The sequence below is a fragment of the Cucurbita pepo genome, chromosome LG01, assembly GCF_002806865.2.
Source record: "Cucurbita pepo subsp. pepo cultivar mu-cu-16 chromosome LG01, ASM280686v2, whole genome shotgun sequence".
Lineage (NCBI taxonomy): Eukaryota > Viridiplantae > Streptophyta > Magnoliopsida > Cucurbitales > Cucurbitaceae > Cucurbita > Cucurbita pepo.
Genome location: NC_036638.1, coordinates 1,527,010 through 1,543,739, shown reverse-complemented (window position 1 = coordinate 1,543,739; position 16,730 = coordinate 1,527,010). Strand labels below are relative to the sequence as shown.

Sequence of the window (16,730 nt, the reverse complement as noted above, 5' to 3'; positions counted from 1 at the left end):
TTCTCAGAAAAATATTCTAAATTTCGTTTCACGTATTTTGGTATTCGACCACTGCCATTGCCAACTGAATACACTACCGACGTCGACATGTCTCTCTATCGTGCGCCGTCTTCCTCCATTCTCAAACCTTTCTCTTCTTCCTATCCTCTCTTCTCGTCTGCTGCCGCTCACTACTCCGATCTTACGATCGAAACTTCTGTTCCCTTCACCGCTCACAAATGCGAGACCCCGTCGCGTTCCGTCCACACCAGCCCCAACGAACTACTTGCTTTCTTTCGTCAAATGGCACTAATGCGACGCATGGAGATTGCTGCCGATTCACTCTATAAGGCCAAATTGATTCGCGGATTTTGCCATCTCTACGATGGTCAGGAAGCTGTGGCTGTTGGAATGGAGGCTGCAATCACCAAGAAGGACGCCATTATTACCGCTTATAGAGATCACTGTACCTTCCTCCGCCGTGGGGGAACCCTTCTGGAGGCACTCGCCGAGCTCATGGGCCGCCAGGCTGGGTGCTCCAAAGGAAAAGGAGGTTCGATGCATTTCTATAAGAAGGACGCCGGATTCTATGGTGGTCATGGTATTGTGGGGGCTCAGGTACCTTTAGGATGTGGCTTGGCTTTTGCTCAGAAGTACTCCAAGGACGGGACAGTAACCTTTGTTCTTTACGGCGACGGAGCAGCAAATCAGGGTCAGTTGTTTGAGGCGCTCAATATATCCGCGCTTTGGGATTTGCCAGTGATTTTCGTCTGTGAGAACAATCATTGTGAGTAGTTTAGACTTTTCGTTGGTTTCTGAGAATAATCCGTGCTTGTGCTTCGATACCTTTTTACGTTGTTCATAATTTATAGTCTGCCTTTCAACAGCGTATTTAAAATTATTGATAGTTTATAAATGTTTGTGGGCAATACAATCTGCAATAAGCATAATGGGATCAGTATAGTTTATAACGTTAGCTTGATGAATAAACACAGATCGATCAATGAGCTGATATTAATTGTCTTTCGTTGATACACAGATGGTATGGGAACTGCAGAGTGGAGAGCAGCCAAAAGTCCTGCCTATTATAAACGTGGGGACTACGTCCCAGGAATAAAGGTAGCATTTTCATTTTAATTAGATGAGAATTGGGTGTTATAATTCCTAGAGTTACAGAATTATACAATGTTTGTTCTTTCCTTCTTATTAATTGAAAGTTGAACTTCATGAACTGGTTCAAGCCTTTCGCTTGTTTGGTATTTGTTTCTTTTCTACTTCTTTAAACAGGCAATCGTTTCTTACATTTTGTTGTAGGTGGATGGCATGGATGCCCTTGCTGTTAAGCAAGCTTGCAAGTTTGCTAAGGAGCACGCCTTAAAGAATGGACCCATTGTGAGTTTGCCTTTCTTGGTTTTTAATATGACTCTGCTCAATGTATAATGGGTTTGATTGTGCTGAACAAAAGACGTATATGGCATTTGTTATGAACATGTTCCTGTTTAGGAATGTATAATATTTGTTTCAAACAAATAAAGCATGGCATGGCCTGATTCTCTCTGTTCTTGTTACTTTTTCATTCATTTTCAAAATGTTAGAGATGATGAATCGCCTTCATTCTTTTCTAAGCTACTCTGGCCTCTGCATCGGCCCCATTCACTTTATCAATCTTCTCAAACATTTGAGAATTGATAGATATTGTGAATTTTGGGAAAGTGAGGAATGATTTATTATGTTTAGAAGCAGTTTCTTTCTGCACAAAAAGGTCACTATAGAAAATGAAATATTCTTAGAAGTGGGAGTGTTTTGAAGTAGGCATTATTTGATCTCTGTGGTGATCATGTGTAAGGCTGAGTCTCTTGGGCACTGCTTGCTTTGTTCTCCTTCCACTTGAAATTTAGTTGATCGTTCTTAACTTTCAACTTCAGATTCTCGAGATGGACACTTACAGGTACCATGGTCACTCCATGTCCGATCCTGGAAGTACCTACCGTACGCGTGATGAGATTACTGGTATCAGACAGGTCTGTTCTTCCTCACATTCCACTTCCAAAATTAACTTGCCACAGCTTCATTACTTCTTTGTTCTGAATAAATTGTCTCTGATGACCCACCAGGAGCGTGATCCAATTGATAGAATTAGAAAACTGTTATTATCTCATGAGATAGCCACTGAAAAGGATCTGAAGGTATCCCTACCTTTCAATGATGTCTTGAGGTTCTACATTTAGTACCAAAGAGATGAAAAGGGGATTGATTGAAAAACATGAATTTTTTTTTATTGTGGATCATCAGGATATTGAGAAGGAAATGAGAAAAGAAGTAGATGAAGCCATTGCTCAAGCCAAGGTGAGATGGTTCGACTTTCATTTAGAAAGTTGGGGAGGAGAATGAAACGCTCTTTATAAGAGTGTGGAAACCTCTCTCTAGCATACATGTTCTTTATAAGAGTGTGGAAACCTCTCTCTAGCATACATACGCAACTTATAACCTTGAAGGAAATCTCAAAAAAGACAATATCTGGGTTGGGCTGTTATGTTTGTAATTCAAGAAAAATTCTGCTTTGCTCATCGCTATCTTGTTCGTGTTTCAGGAAAGTCCAATGCCAGATCCGACCGAACTTTTCTCGAACGTGTATGTAAATGGATTTGGAGCCGAGGTAATGTGTTCCATCTCTTATCAAAATGATAGGAACTGAAGTTTAGATATCCAATGGCTTGGCTTGATTGGATGTGTTCACAGGCATTCGGAGCAGACCGAAAAGAAGTAATGGCTGTTCTTCCATAAGTAAGCAGACCAAACCAGAGGCGGTTTAAACATTATACCACTCGAACCAAAACCTGAAGGGAAAAACCCAGAAAAATAATTAAAAAAATATTTGTGGATTAATGTTTAAACCGCCCACGAGAATCGTTGGGCGGCGGTGCTGCTTGTGACCCTCAACGGTCGCAGCCCATGAATTAAAAATTCCTTTCAACTTTATATCCTTTTCTCATTCTTTATTCCTCTTTTTAAATCTTTCAACTTCATTCCATTTTCACATTTTTTTTAAACGTAAAGAACACTCTTGAACTCTTTTTAATTTTATAATGAATTTTTCTCAGTTGGAAAAGTTATTGCTAAAATTTTAATAATATTTTTTACAACACATTGATTAGATACCAAATATTTACATAAACTAAAATATAAATCCTTGTCACTATTTTTTTATAGATTTTTTTTTTTTTTTTTTTTTTNCATTTGTTTAAAAAATACTCTTAAACTATTAAAAGGTTGAAAATATACCATTTAAATTCAAAAATACATTTGGATCCATTGAAGGGTATTGATGAAACATTATTAAAAGCTTAAAATATTTTTAAAATAAAATATTAATTATTTTTATCCAAAATTAATAGTAAAGACTTTTTATTTTCTTTTAATTAAGAATATTATTGAAACTTTTAAAAAATTAATAGTATTTTTTAGATAAGGTACAAAATTTAGAAAGTATGTAAATTAAATTTTTACGTTGATTATAAATTTAAAATTACAAACTAAACGTAAATAAATTCTTGGAAAGTTTAGGGGCATGTTCTTCATTTTTTATATCCCAATTTATTATCTAAACGAGAGAGCAGTCAATTTAAAATGTGGAGCTTCAGCTATGACATCATATTTCATCATCATTAAATTTTTTAATTTGGTAGGTTATAACATATTTAATATGTATAACATTTATTTTATTCTTAAAGAATAAAATAATACAAAATGCCGTAATGCCTTTTCCCTCTTTTGTTTTTCTTTTACCAATTTTATTTATTTCATAAAATAATAATTTAACAACTCTAATTTGGATTTTTTAAAATAGAAAAATAAACAATATTGGGTTACAAGTCATAAGCGGGGCACGTGGGTACAAGTTCCTTGGTGTGTGTGCCAGCTGTTAAATTACATGTTATATTAATTAAGTTGAATGATGAAATATTTAATTTACTCCTTTTTTTAAATCTGAAATAAATGCTTAGCGAATATTAACGCATTAAAAAGATCGTGCCAAGAGAGAGAAAATGAAAAAACAAATAGACGTGGCAGACATGTCAGACAATTATGTGGACTTTCTCTAAATTAATTTTTTATTTAGGAAATTACAATTTTTTAATAATTGAAGAAATTACCACGTAATATATTTAATGAGAAAATAATTCAGCCTAAAAATAGACAACATTTACAAGAATATGGTGGGGGGAAGTAAAGCTGGCAGAGGAGGGAGGGTGGGAGTGTCCAAATCAATTCAGAGTTTGGCTGACTGCTGAGCTGGCTTTATCATTTTTCACAGCTGGACTCCACATTATTTAATTTCTCTTTTTTAAAATCAAATATTTATTTATTGCGTCATCCACGTTCTCTCTTATTCTTTACTTCCCTCCTTCATAAATAACTTTTTTAAATAAATAAATAAATAAATAAAGAATTAAAAGGAAAAAAGATTGGGTATTTTAGAGTAATAATTAGGGGTGAGGCGGTGGACATCCGTTCCTTGTTGGAATTGGTCTGTTTTATTCTCTAAGCCTCTCTGGCCGATGTTTGCTGACTATAAAACTTAGGGCAGGCCATGGCCACCTAAGGAAACAGTCCACGTTGCACTACTTCCAAATTAACTGACACCTGTCACCCACTTTGAATTCTCCACCCTTTTTTATTTTTTATTTTTTATTTTAATAATAATTTTAAAAAAAAAAGAGTAAATAAAAGGGAAAAAAGAAGTGTTGTTTTGTTCTGTTGCTTATTTATTGGTGGCAAAATCAATGCTTTTCACGCAAAAATAAATAAATAAGGCATTATTTTAAAAATAAAGTTGATGGTAGGTAAGGGATGAAAAACAAATATATTTTTTAAAAATTATTCAAGTTTAAAAATTATTCGTAAATGGATGGGACTTATAAGTACGTGCTGAAAATATAATGTAGGATAGACATTTGAATGTACAACCTTGACGAATGATGATGACATCGAAACTAATTGATATTTATTTATTTTACTTTTTTTTTTTTTTACTATTTAAGTCTAAGCATAGTAAAAGAAATATTTTAATTGATAAATATAATTACTTAAAGATAAAAAGTTGATGCTCGTTTTTTACTCGAGTAAATACAAATCATCCCTCGTAATTAATAACACTCTTTTATATCTCTATTTTTTTTATTTAAATGTGTAAATAACAAGGGAAATGCTTTTTTTTAATTAAAATAGCTTATTAATTAATTTAATATGTCATTTAGTACATGGTAATTAGCTAGGAAAAGTGTTTGTTTTATATTGAAATTAAAAACAATTAAGACGACTTTGGTTATTACGCAGATTAAAATATCATTCACATTTTTTTTTAGTTAAATAATATAAAAAACTATATTATATTAAATATTTGTTACGAATTATTATTGAATTTACAAAGATGTATATATAGAACTCAATCTGAAAGAAAATATTAATTAAAATAAATGTTTTATTTTAGTAAGGCGAAGTATTCTTTACTTGCTGAGGCAGACAGGGACTGAAACAGCCAATAAATTTCATTTATATAATACCCTTTTTTTCATTTGTCCATTTCACTCACATTTCCCCCTTCTCTCTCTAAACTTAGAGAGAGAAAGAGAAGAACGCGCAGAAACCGCGTTTGGTAAAGTGAAACCCCATCTTCATCCCCCCCCTCTTCACTCTCTCCATTCAATTCCTCTGCTCCAATTAATTCGAAATGAGAGCTGAAGCTTCACGATTACTCCCCGCCGCCCTTTCTCTTCTCCTTTTCCTTCCATTCTGCTTCGGAATTCGAACTTTCCGCTATGAACTGCCGTCGTCCACCGTCTTCACCCGCTTCTCCGAGGCGCCGGAGTACCGGAATGGGGCGGAGTGTTCTTCTTCCTCCACCGGCGATACGGCCACGTCCTGTGACCCGTCGTTGGTCCACATCGCAATGACCTTGGATTCTGAGTACGTACGAGGCTCCATGGCTGCGATTCATTCCGTTCTCAAACACGCTTCCTGCCCTGAAAACGTGTTCTTCCATTTCATCGCTGCCGAGTTCGACCAAGCAACTCCTCGCGAACTCAGTAAACTCGTCCGATCCACTTTCCCTTCTCTGAATTTCAAGGTCTATATCTTCAGAGAAGACACTGTAATCAATTTAATTTCCTCTTCCATTCGTCTAGCCCTAGAGAATCCTCTGAACTACGCTAGAAATTACTTGGGCGACATTCTTGATTCCTGTGTTGACCGAGTCATTTACCTCGACTCCGACGTCGTGGTTGTCGACGACATTCACAAGCTCTGGAACATCAAGCTGAGCGGATCTCGAGTCATCGGAGCGCCAGAGTATTGTCATGCCAATTTCACCAAATACTTCACCGAAAAATTCTGGTCCGACCCGGTTCTCTCCCGGATCTTCGCCTCCAGAACGCCCTGCTATTTCAACACCGGAGTCATGGTCATGGATTTGGCGAGATGGAGAATCGGAAACTACAAGAAGAAGATCGAAAGCTGGATGGAGTTACAGAAACGCACTCGGATTTACGATCTCGGCTCCCTACCGCCGTTCCTCCTCGTTTTCGCTGGAAATGTTGAACCCATCGATCATCAGTGGAATCAGCACGGCCTGGGCGGCGATAATGTTAAGGATAGTTGCAGAACGCTGCATCCCGGTCCGGTGAGTTTACTCCATTGGAGCGGAAAGGGAAAGCCATGGGTAAGATTGGACGCCAAGAAACCTTGCCTTCTTGATCATCTATGGAAGCCGTATGATCTGTACAGAGCACAGGATTCAGCTTCACCGGCACCTTCATCATATTCATCGACATTGATTAGTTATTTAAGTTATTAATTCTTTGGTACAGAGTCACCGATTCTTTGATTGATTAACGGTGTACAGATTTGGGTGATGGATTGGTTCACTCACAGGGGAGAGATTATGGTTGATTCATCTTGTTTTATTGACCATTTATTATGTATTAACACAAGATTTCATCAAATTTATTTATAAATATTCCAGAATTTCGATTCTTGCGAACAAAATTTTGGTGTTTGTGGGGTTTGATTCTTTTTTTTGTATGTAGCCAAAGAGAAAGGAATTGGCTGTTGAAAATTGAAATTTATGTTCATGTGAAAATAATTGAATAACAGGCTGGTTATTCCCCGGTTCAGTTCGAACTAAAAAATAAAAATAGAAAATAAATTTATTTATTTTAGTTTTTATTCTTCTAATTATAATCAATATATATAAGAACGGAGTAAGGCAAGCGAATATTCTATGGAAACTAAGAATATAATCTTTAATGTTCATTTAGCTAATAGAAAAAAATCTCTCCCTATTATTTCTTTTTATACGAACACCGATTTTTTACCTTATTTAGGACTATAAATATAAAAAAATTAAATAATTAATTATATTTTTCTATAAATATATTCATTTACACTTTTTTTTAATTTTGTTTAAAAAGGAATATATTATTTTTTTGTGTAATTGATTCTATTGAAGTGAAATTCAAAGTTAATGAAGAATCTTTGCATTAACTAAATTAATTAGGGTCAAATTCCCTTTTTATCCATATTTTGAGTTTTGGCTTTTGAGGAGGGAACGTTACATTTGCTTTAGGGTGGGTTAAAAGTTCAAAAGGGCATTTATGTAATTTCGAGTTTATATAAGGTTAATAAAGAAATTTACAATGAAAGAAGCATTTACGTGGTTTTGACCATCTTTTTTCCACGCGGATTTTCTTATTATCGTCATCGTACTATTTTAAAATATCAAGAAATTAAAGTTTAAAATGGTGTGATATTATTTATACGTTCACATAACAATTTAAAATACGTCATTTTCAAGTTGACTGTATTATTCAATTAATTCCCTAAATCACTTAATATTCATATTTTTGAAGATAAATTATAATTTTCATCGTCGGTGATATGAAGTTTTTGATATTGTAATTTCTAATATATTTTCATACTAATTATTTCAATTAGTTCATACATATCTATCCATTTCATCATTTTTATGTTAGGTAGCGATGTTATTACGTATATTCACAAACAAAAAATAAAAAATAAATAAAGTGTCTATTCTAATTGTTGTATTCGTAAGCTTTTATATTCTTTCCCACTAAAAGTTGGTGATAGATTAAAATTAATAAATACTCTATAATCCCACCCAACAACTTATTATTATTATCATTATTAGGTTAAGTTTTAAATAGTTGTGATAAAAAAATGTATAATATAAAGTGCTAAAAATGGCGGTATTAGATTTATCTAATATTTAATAAATAAATTTAAAATCTAAAAATATATAGTTTATATTTAGAAAATGTGTAAATGGTACAATTTTGACTTTTTAAAGTTCTTATTTTTATTTTTGTTTTTTAGTCTGAAGTACATCATCTTAAATGGATGTAATTTTGTCCATAATTAAACAGCATTTTCAAACTTACCTTTTATACCATGTGAAAAAAAATTAAAACAAATTTCCAAAATTCAAAGAAAAAAAAAATAGTGGAGGATTGAAATAAATTTTATAATAAATTAATTTCTCATTTTGTGAATGAAGAACGAAGGACTAATAAATATATAAATGAACAGAAATCACATCTTTTTTGGTCGATCAATCAAATTTAGATACAAAAAAATTTGTGAGTAAGAACAAAATATGATAACGATCCGTGGGGAGATGCAGATGGGCCCAGGGGTCGGGGTGGATGAACGAGATGGAATGGGCCGGGCCCGACAGAGAGGAGGAGAGAGGGAGGCATAAAACGACAGCGTTTAGGGAAGCTGCAATTAGATAATAAATGAAGAAGAACATTGCGTTGTTACAGACAAGACTTTCTTTCTAAAACACTTCTTACTCATCCTTCATTATTATTATTATTATTATTATTATTATTATATTTTTACATAATTTTAATTTATTATTGTGGCTGATCTGATCCAACTGCTTTCACCTGCAACTGCGAGCAAGAGTATGAATTCAATTTTACGTACATACACAAAAAATCCTCTCTCCCTTGGATTTCATCTTCCTTTTACTTCACTTCTTCACAATCATTTCAACTTTTTTGCTGTGTGTGATTTTTGAATCCAAATATGTCTTCAAATCCCAACGCCAACTGTTGGTTTCTTGAGTTCGTGTAGGGTGGAACTGTGCGCGCTTTGAATTGAGTTTTTTTTCTTTTTTTTTTTCTTTTAGTGCAATGATGGAGAATATTACTTTTGCAGTTTCCGAAAACAAACAATTTTTTCAATGCTGTTTGGAAAGGTGGAACTGAGTAGGTGATAATGGAGGTGTGCGGGCGAAAGGAGGAAGCCAGTAAAAGGTAAAATCGTTCGACGTTCATTCATATAATATTATATCCACACTCGTTCTTTTTGTCTAATTTTTCGATTCTTTTATCCCGATCCAGTGGCCTACTCATCTCCATTTCTTCTTTACACTGAAATCCTGCCGCCCTACCTCACTTGTTTCTTCAGTTTCTGACATTTCGAGAATCTATGGAGGAATCATTAGTGGTGGATGTTCTAAACGACGAACATGAGGTACACGATTTTTCGCCCTAAATTTTGTCCAAGATTCCCAAGTATTTTAACTTATTCTTGCCTTTTACTACTTTTTTCTTTCTGGATTTGTTGATTGATTTCCGTTTATGATGGAGGAATCGTTGGACGGTGGTTTATGCTGTTTTGGAATTACCGTAGCCTTACTTGTTTGAGTGTATGGTTAGATTTGATTGTGGCTCCGTGTTGACAGATGGAAGAGAGTGCTTCGGCGAAGCCACTTCTTGAGGTTTCGGTTTCTTTTGGTAGGTTTGAGAACGATTTACTGTCTTGGGAGAAATGGTCGACTTTCTCTCCCAATAAGTATTTGGAAGAAGTTGAGAAGTACGCAACGCCTGGATCTGTTGCTCAGAAGAGGGCTTACTTTGAAGCTCATTACAAGAAGATAGCTGATAGGAAGTCTAAGTTACTGGAGCAGGAGATGGAAATGGAACGCAACACAACACTGTCAAATGAACTGAACGGTGGTGGAGAAGATCTAATAGACCACATTCAAAGGGTTGATTCTGAATCTGAGACGTCAAACCACCACGTTTCTGCTGAAGAAGTTGAGCAGAACACAACATTGGCGGATGATGTTGAAAGATCACCAGATGGTGAAAAGGAAGAACCGGGTAGCAAAATGGATTGTGTTGGTTCCGAGATAAGCAAGCAAGAAGAAGTTGTAGTGAAAGAAGTAGAAACTCCTTCTCCAGTTGAATCTCGGAGCACCAAGGAACCTCCACAAAAGTTGGCCAATAAAATATTGGCAGCATCTAAAGTCAAACAGCAGGTTCTAAAACCGAATCAACCAAAAGAATCTAAGAAGGTGACCCTTTTATGTACATTTATATTGTTAGGAGTTGCTAGGTTGGATTCACTGACTTCAATTTTCCCCATTTGTTTGTGCAGACCACTCCAGTAGTCAAGGAACGAAACAGTGCAAGTGTCAAGAAAAAACCAGCATCATCCACAGCCAAAGCACCCCAGATTTCCACCCCCAAATTCTCCAAGACAACATCAGGACCCACCACACCTGCAGCACGGTCAAGTGTGCTGCGGTCCTCTATAAACAAGGGAAGTAATTCATCTCTATTAAAGAGCCGAAATCCATCTTCTGTTGAAACCAAGAAAATGGCGCCCAAATCCCTGCATATGTCCCTTAGTCTGGGAACTCCCAACTCTGATCCATCCTCTGTTACCGGAATTAGAAGATCTTTCATCATGGAGAAAATGGGGGACAAGGACATTGTGAAGCGGGCATTTAAGACATTTCAGAATAGTTTCAACCAAATGAAATTGTCTCAGGAAGAGAGGTCTTCTGCGCACAAGATGGTTAGATCCTCTTGCTATTTTTGTTGCAAATTACTCCAGAATTGCCTATCTAATTTTATTGATTAAGCAACATATGATCGATTCATTTATTATCAAGTTTATCATTGCTTGATATTGTCCTATACTCTATGCGACTGACAGGCTCCTTCAGAAGAGAAAGAAACAACAAGAATCTCTACTTCCATGGCTGCTAAAAAGGAGAATGGAGGGTATTCCTTTTATTATATTTACAACTCCTGATAACAACCGAATTTTAGTTATACACTGCTTGCACGTATAGGCTAATCATACGGTCCATCTCTTTCCTCTATCATATTATTAGGTTATCCATTTGTTTCTTCAATTCATTAATTCCAACCCATTATTAGGCAGCTTTCTGCCAATTATTTAACCTTTTGCTAAATAACATGTGAACTAGTCCTAAATTTAGTTGTTCTCTTTTTGGATGAGCAAATGATCAGATAACTATCTTCCCGGAACTAGCAGTTAGTAACTTATTTAAGCCTGGGACATTTCATCACTTCTTTTTAGCAAAGCTTCCCTCTTGTATAAAAATGACGATAACTTTCTTATATGTGATAGGTTGAACAAAGTAAGTGGTACAACGAGAGGTACAGACAGCAGAACGTCCAGCATTGCTCGATCTAAAAAATTTGAAGGAAAACCAAATGCAAAAGCAGCGGGAAGAACCAGCCTCCAATCAAAATCTAAGGTTGCCCCATCTCAGACAGTGGAGGAAAAATTAAATGCCAAAGTGGGAGGAAGAACAAATCTTCTATCGAAATCAAAGGTCAGCTGAAGTATGGTAGTTTATTTTATCTTTGTTAATTACATTATGGTATAACTCAAATTTATTGAAGTGTAAAAGGTAAAAGAACTACAAGATATCTCAAGTATTCCAGGTACTTGGAACCTCACCTCTCCCATTTCTCGAGTATTCTCACTCAAGCCTGATCCACTAAACAATTGCCTACCTTTCTCCTTCCCGATCCCTCTGTTTATAACCAACTACAATAATAAACTCCCAACTAATATACCCTCAATGCCCTAATTCTTTCCTAATAGTATTCCTATCACATTATTGTTGTATATTTGCTCGTGCAATGAATATACGCTCAAAACTGGTTAATGATTTGTGGGATTTTGATAGGAAAAAACAAAGATAACTACCAAGTAATTCGAGGTGCTTGGATCCCCTCTTTATTGTGATCGCTCAAGGCCTAAACCAACTATAAATCAATGTTAACCGTCCCCTTTCAGCCTCACTTTATTGTTAACAAATTACCATAACAACTTCTCTGGACAATTAATAATTTGCCCTTAATACCTTAACGATATTTGTAACTCTATCCTAATGCAGTTACTATCAGTTTTCCTAGTTGTCCTTTTCACATATCAAATGGCCAACAATTCTGAATATCTTGCGGCCAAATATCAGAAGCTGCCTAAAGATGGGCTTGTTTTTCTTTCGTTTCCTTTACCGTTCACTTGAAGCTAAAAATAGTAGCAGAACTATTGCTTTGCTTCCTCTCTGTGTTTCTTTCAGTAGGTAACACAAATACCATTTGCTTATACAGGATGCCTCTAAGAATGGGCTTCGCTCTTAAGTTTTGTTGATTGGAAACAAACCATCAGCCACCAGGAAAATGTATTGACGATGGGAACTGAATCAGGTTGGACATTGATGAAAATTACTACGTATTCCTGAAGGGGCCCATCTCATGGACTCATTGTTTCCCCTGAAAGTAGCTGTCTTTGTCCATCCAGAATCTGTAGATTGAAGTGGGTAGGATGTATAATGAAGCAGATGATGTCATCTTTATGAGGTTTATTAGTATAGTAATATACAGAAAGGCCGGGGATGTCTCGAAGCTACCCCAATTAATAATATAATTAGGAAAAGGCATCTGTGTGTATGATGTTGAATTGTCTTATTCTCTTTCAATGCTATATATATATACAATTTAGACTAGATGGAGAACTTTTTGGATTTTAGCCATGATGTTAGTCTTATTTTTGGATCGAATAATATTCACCCATTGTGAAATCAGAGTTTCTGTAATTTACCACCAAAATAGTTGTTCAAGGATAAAATGCTCTATTATTACATCTTTGTTCCTGATTAAGAATTTTATGTACATTAATTTAACAAGAACACAAAAAATAGATTACGGTTTATGAATAAGATTTGCTCAGAATTCATTATCTGAATCACTAGAACTCCCTCTTGACTTGTCTGACATAAAATTTGCCGGCAGGTTAGGGAAGATGGCCTTCGATCTCACCGGCGATGAACCCACATTTACTGTCGACGATCTTCTTTTCTGGAGATTTTTGGCAATTTCCACACACACCCGATCTACCATTTCTAGAAAATCCTTAACTATGATGAAGAATTGAAGACGATTTGATTCCTTATCTCTTGAACTTCCAGCTTGATAATACTCTGTTGTCTTCATCACTAGCTCCATCACCTTCGTCTGTTCTTCTCTCACCACCTTCAGCTCACTCTCTGCTGCCTCAAGAAACCCTCTCATTTCTTTCCCAAACCCACCTCCATTGTTCCCAATTTGAGCCATGAGCTGCCGGATTTCTGCAGTTCGGCTGGTCAAAGACGTTCCAGTGTTGGCGAAGCTCTCATAGTCGATCGTTGCTGCCTTCTTTACATTAGAGAACTCAGCGCTCAGACCTCCCACCACTGGCAACCCCAACATCATGTATTCATTTACTCTGTCCTCTTTCGAAGATGAATTATCGGAAGTACTAACGCTGCTGTCGCTGGCATGGCTGGTGTTACGGCTCAAGCTCTTGTTCCTGTTTAAAACACACCTTTTCCCTTCTGCTCTGATGACTTCTTGCACCACGAAGTGAAGCAAAGTGGTTTTCCCGTCAGTGCTCCTAACATCCGAGAGCTTCCGGAGAGCTGAAAGGTTGAAAGCTCTGGCATTTCCTCTTGCAGTTCCCGCATTCAGCCGATTCCCAGCTTTGAGAACTGCTTCAAGCAGTTTCAGAAACAGCCCTCGAGTTCTAAGCTCCTTGCAGGCCGATTCCAGAATTTCTAGAGATTCCTTTAGATGATGAATATCAGAGCCGAAAGTCAATCGGAAAAGCATGGCGTTGAACCGCGCAAAGGCAGATGGAACCGATTTGAGAAGATGGTAAAGGAAAGTTTCGGCATCAGCAAGCTTTTGGGGGTCTCCTTTGTAAGCAAGAATTTGAGAAATTTCTTCTTGTGTCAGAGTAATTCTCGTGAGTTTTTCAAGAATATCTGTTTCGAGGCCTTGGCCTTCGTTGAGCGCATCGAGGATTTCGTTGCGAGGAATGGTCAAGGACTTGACTACAATGGCTATGTTCTGTGACTTTTTGGGTTCAAGGATGAAAGTCTGCGATGGCCCTGAGTTCCGGCCAGTGGGGATTGCTGAAGAATTAGCCTCACTCCGGGGGGACTTCCGGTTGGTTGCGACGTATCCAAACAGAGCCTCCATGAGATCCCCATCAAATCTGTAGCCAAAACAAGAAATGAATCAGTACCCAAATGAATTTGCTCAAGAAACAAGAATGGTGTTTGAAAAGATGATTACTTGAAAGAACCGGCCTGCATTTTGTCCCAAACCATGGAGTGATCGGCATTTGCGGTGTTCACTTTATCCCAATGCAGAGGCTTCATTTTCACCTGACCATTGTCGGCCGATGTAGAAGATTCTCCAGAGGATTTACCCTCTTTTTGAGGTGCAGGCCGTAACGGCAATTTGGAACTGCCGGCCTTGGGCGGCGGCGGTGCTGCCGGATTTGCCTTGGCCACTATTGGAGGGGGAGGTGGGGCTGCTGAATTGGTCTTGGCTGGAATGGGAGGCGGTGGCGGCGGTCTTGAATTGGTCTTGGTAGCAATGGGAGGAGGCGGCGGTGGCGGTCTTGAAACCGTCTTGGCTGGAATTGGCGGCGGTGGTGGTGGAACAGAGCTCTTATTGTTAGGAACAGCCATGAGAAATTGTGACGGAGGTACCGGAATTGCCGCTGGTTGCGGTGGTGCAGATGATGAAAGAATTGAACTGCTCGATGGTTTTCCAACTTCCTGAACAGACTTCCCAGTAAATGGCGGAGGGTTGTTAATGTGGGACGGTGGCGGAGGTGGCGGAGGAGTAACCCGACGGGGTTCTTCATCTTCCGATGAAATTTTAACATGAGAACTCGAAGATTTTCCTCGAAGTAAAGGAATCTCTTGAACAGGCTCTGACTTTTTGCTTCGATTTGCTTGAACATTTCCTTCTCCATCACCCCGATCAAAGCTATTCTTAGATTTCCTTCTTTCAAGTCTCTTCCAATAAATCACATCCAACCCATCTTCATCCACAATAAACCCCTTAAGATTCCCATCAACACGCGCAAATTCATTCCGAGCAACCGCCGGCTGCGACACCGGCCCCTGACCCGGACCCGAATCCACCTCCTCTGTTTTCCGTTTTCTTCTGATCAGATATCTCTGGATTAAAAAGAAGAACACCGTGGAAATCAGAGCCATACCCACTGCAGTGATAGCCACCGCCGTCACGATGGTCCTCGTCGACGACGAAGACGACGGCGGCGATGATGACGGCGATGACGACGGCGGATTGTTAGGTAAGAACGGTGGTGGAGGAAGAATTGGATAGAAAGTTTCGATATTTTGAGGTGGAGTGTCTTGGCAATAAGAAACAGGGGAAACAGAGAGGAAGAGAAGAAGGAGATGAAGAGGCCATAGCTGACGGCGAAGGTGAAGGTGAAGCAGCATAGCCATGGCGGAATTGGGCGATGAGAAACAGAGAGAGCGGGGGAAAGGTAAAGGAAATGCAGCAAAAATATGGAGAAAGATGGAAGGTTTGAAAATGAAGGTAAAAAGACATGGTCGTGTGTGTGTGTTTTAGAGTTTGGTGGCTGACAGTTTCAATGCGAGCAGTTAGTTGAGTTGTTGTTCCTCTTCAATGTTTCCGGCCCTTCGTAAGTAAATTCCTCCAATTAATTTCTTTATAATTTAAATTTAAATAAATAAATAAGTTACTAAAAAAGCTTCTATTACACAGCTGGATTCAGTTATTTAATTGAAATTGAAATTATTATATTCCCACTTTTGAAATATGCGTTACGCGTTAATTTAACCTTTTAAAAAAAATAAAAAATAAAAAACCATAGAAAAGGTAAAACTTAGTGGATTAATAATTGAAATGATAATGTTATAAATAAAATAATGAAATAAAGAGGGAAGGAAATTAGGGTTTGGATGGAGGGAATGATGATCCCGTCAAAGTCAAATGAATGCAGAGCCCGACCGAGTTGACGTTGACCAAATTTAATACAACTCGTTGTGAATGGGCGCGATAATCATAAATTTTATAATACCATTATTATAATTATTTATTTATTTATTTATTTAATGGTATTCTCAAATTATGAAGATTTTTCTAAAAAAATTTAATTTTTGAACCGACATTTATAGAAGAAGTTGACCAAAATTGTTGCAATTTGCCATTGGTTTGTTTATAAAGTTATTTATTATTTATTTATTTTGGAAAATGAAGTAAAATTGAGAAATATTGAGAGGCATTTAATTTGTTTGAAGGTGAGGGAAGATGGTGAAGATGGGTGAGGGAAGATGGGTGAGGGTAGGAAGTAGGTCACCAACTTTGATTCTTTTATTTGGTCTTTCTCTCCATAATTTTTAATTATTCTATCAACTTGGGTTTCAATAATTTGGGCACTAATTTCCTATTTCTTTTAATAATAATAATAATAAATTTACTTTAAACCACATTTTTTGTGTTCATGCTGAGTTTCTAGAGATATTTTAAATATTCCAAAAATTTAATCATCCTTTTTTTTTTTTAATT

General features: G+C 36.9%; 4 protein-coding genes across 10 annotated transcripts; 3 read left to right on the top strand and 1 right to left on the bottom strand.

Moving 5' to 3' along the window:
* Nucleotides 1-39: 39 nt before the first annotated feature.
* LOC111806885 (pyruvate dehydrogenase E1 component subunit alpha, mitochondrial-like) lies at nt 40-2,958 on the top strand. Its single transcript, XM_023692436.1, has 8 exons — nt 40-766; nt 1,019-1,098; nt 1,294-1,371; nt 1,905-2,000; nt 2,094-2,165; nt 2,272-2,325; nt 2,570-2,635; nt 2,719-2,958. The coding sequence occupies exons 1-8, from the start codon at nt 88-90 to the stop codon at nt 2,761-2,763; spliced, it is 1,170 nt and encodes a 389-aa protein (XP_023548204.1). The 5' UTR covers nt 40-87; the 3' UTR covers nt 2,764-2,958.
* Nucleotides 2,959-5,553: 2,595 nt separating this feature from the next.
* LOC111806210 (probable galacturonosyltransferase-like 9) lies at nt 5,554-7,023 on the top strand. Its single transcript, XM_023691590.1, has one exon. It carries the CDS (start codon nt 5,711-5,713, stop codon nt 6,830-6,832), a length of 1,122 nt encoding a protein of 373 aa, XP_023547358.1. The 5' UTR covers nt 5,554-5,710; the 3' UTR covers nt 6,833-7,023.
* A 1,792-nt stretch (nt 7,024-8,815) lies between these two features.
* On the top strand, nt 8,816-13,217 carry LOC111791005 (protein WVD2-like 7). Of its 7 annotated transcripts, none has more exons than XM_023672201.1 (8): nt 8,816-8,963; nt 9,220-9,317; nt 9,405-9,537; nt 9,749-10,363; nt 10,447-10,869; nt 11,011-11,078; nt 11,452-11,659; nt 13,128-13,217. In XM_023672201.1, the coding sequence occupies exons 3-8, from the start codon at nt 9,493-9,495 to the stop codon at nt 13,161-13,163; spliced, it is 1,395 nt and encodes a 464-aa protein (XP_023527969.1). In that variant the 5' UTR covers nt 8,816-8,963; nt 9,220-9,317; nt 9,405-9,492; the 3' UTR covers nt 13,164-13,217. The 7 variants fall into 7 exon arrangements, with proteins under 7 accessions (XP_023527969.1, XP_023527976.1, XP_023527961.1 ...); XM_023672208.1 differs by having other exon boundaries at nt 8,816-8,981; XM_023672193.1 differs by having other exon boundaries at nt 8,816-9,131.
* On the bottom strand, nt 12,957-15,913 carry LOC111790997 (formin-like protein 4). The gene is made up of 2 exons (XM_023672166.1): nt 14,451-15,913; nt 12,957-14,370 (listed from the first exon to the last, which is right to left on the bottom strand). Exons 1-2 carry the CDS (start codon nt 15,641-15,643, stop codon nt 13,062-13,064), a joined length of 2,502 nt encoding a protein of 833 aa, XP_023527934.1. The 5' UTR covers nt 15,644-15,913; the 3' UTR covers nt 12,957-13,061.
* Nucleotides 15,914-16,730: the final 817 nt, after the last annotated feature.

Coding starts and splice junctions, on each gene's coding strand:
- LOC111806885 (XM_023692436.1), top strand. CDS start 88: ATGTCTCTCTATCGTGCGCCGTCTTCCTCCATTCTCAAACCTTTCTCT. Junction 1,099..1,293: donor ACTACGTCCCAGGAATAAAG/GTAGCATTTTCA, acceptor ATTTTGTTGTAG/GTGGATGGCATGGATGCCCT. Junction 2,001..2,093: donor AGATTACTGGTATCAGACAG/GTCTGTTCTTCC, acceptor ATGACCCACCAG/GAGCGTGATCCAATTGATAG.
- LOC111806210 (XM_023691590.1), top strand. CDS start 5,711: ATGAGAGCTGAAGCTTCACGATTACTCCCCGCCGCCCTTTCTCTTCTC.
- LOC111791005 (XM_023672201.1), top strand. CDS start 9,493: ATGGAGGAATCATTAGTGGTGGATGTTCTAAACGACGAACATGAG. Junction 10,870..11,010: donor GGTCTTCTGCGCACAAGATG/GTTAGATCCTCT, acceptor TGCGACTGACAG/GCTCCTTCAGAAGAGAAAGA. Junction 11,079..11,451: donor GCTAAAAAGGAGAATGGAGG/GTATTCCTTTTA, acceptor TATATGTGATAG/GTTGAACAAAGTAAGTGGTA.
- LOC111790997 (XM_023672166.1), bottom strand. CDS start 15,643: ATGGCTATGCTGCTTCACCTTCACCTTCGCCGTCAGCTATGGCCTCTT. Junction 14,371..14,450: donor ATGCAGGCCGGTTCTTTCAA/GTAATCATCTTT, acceptor TTTTGGCTACAG/ATTTGATGGGGATCTCATGG.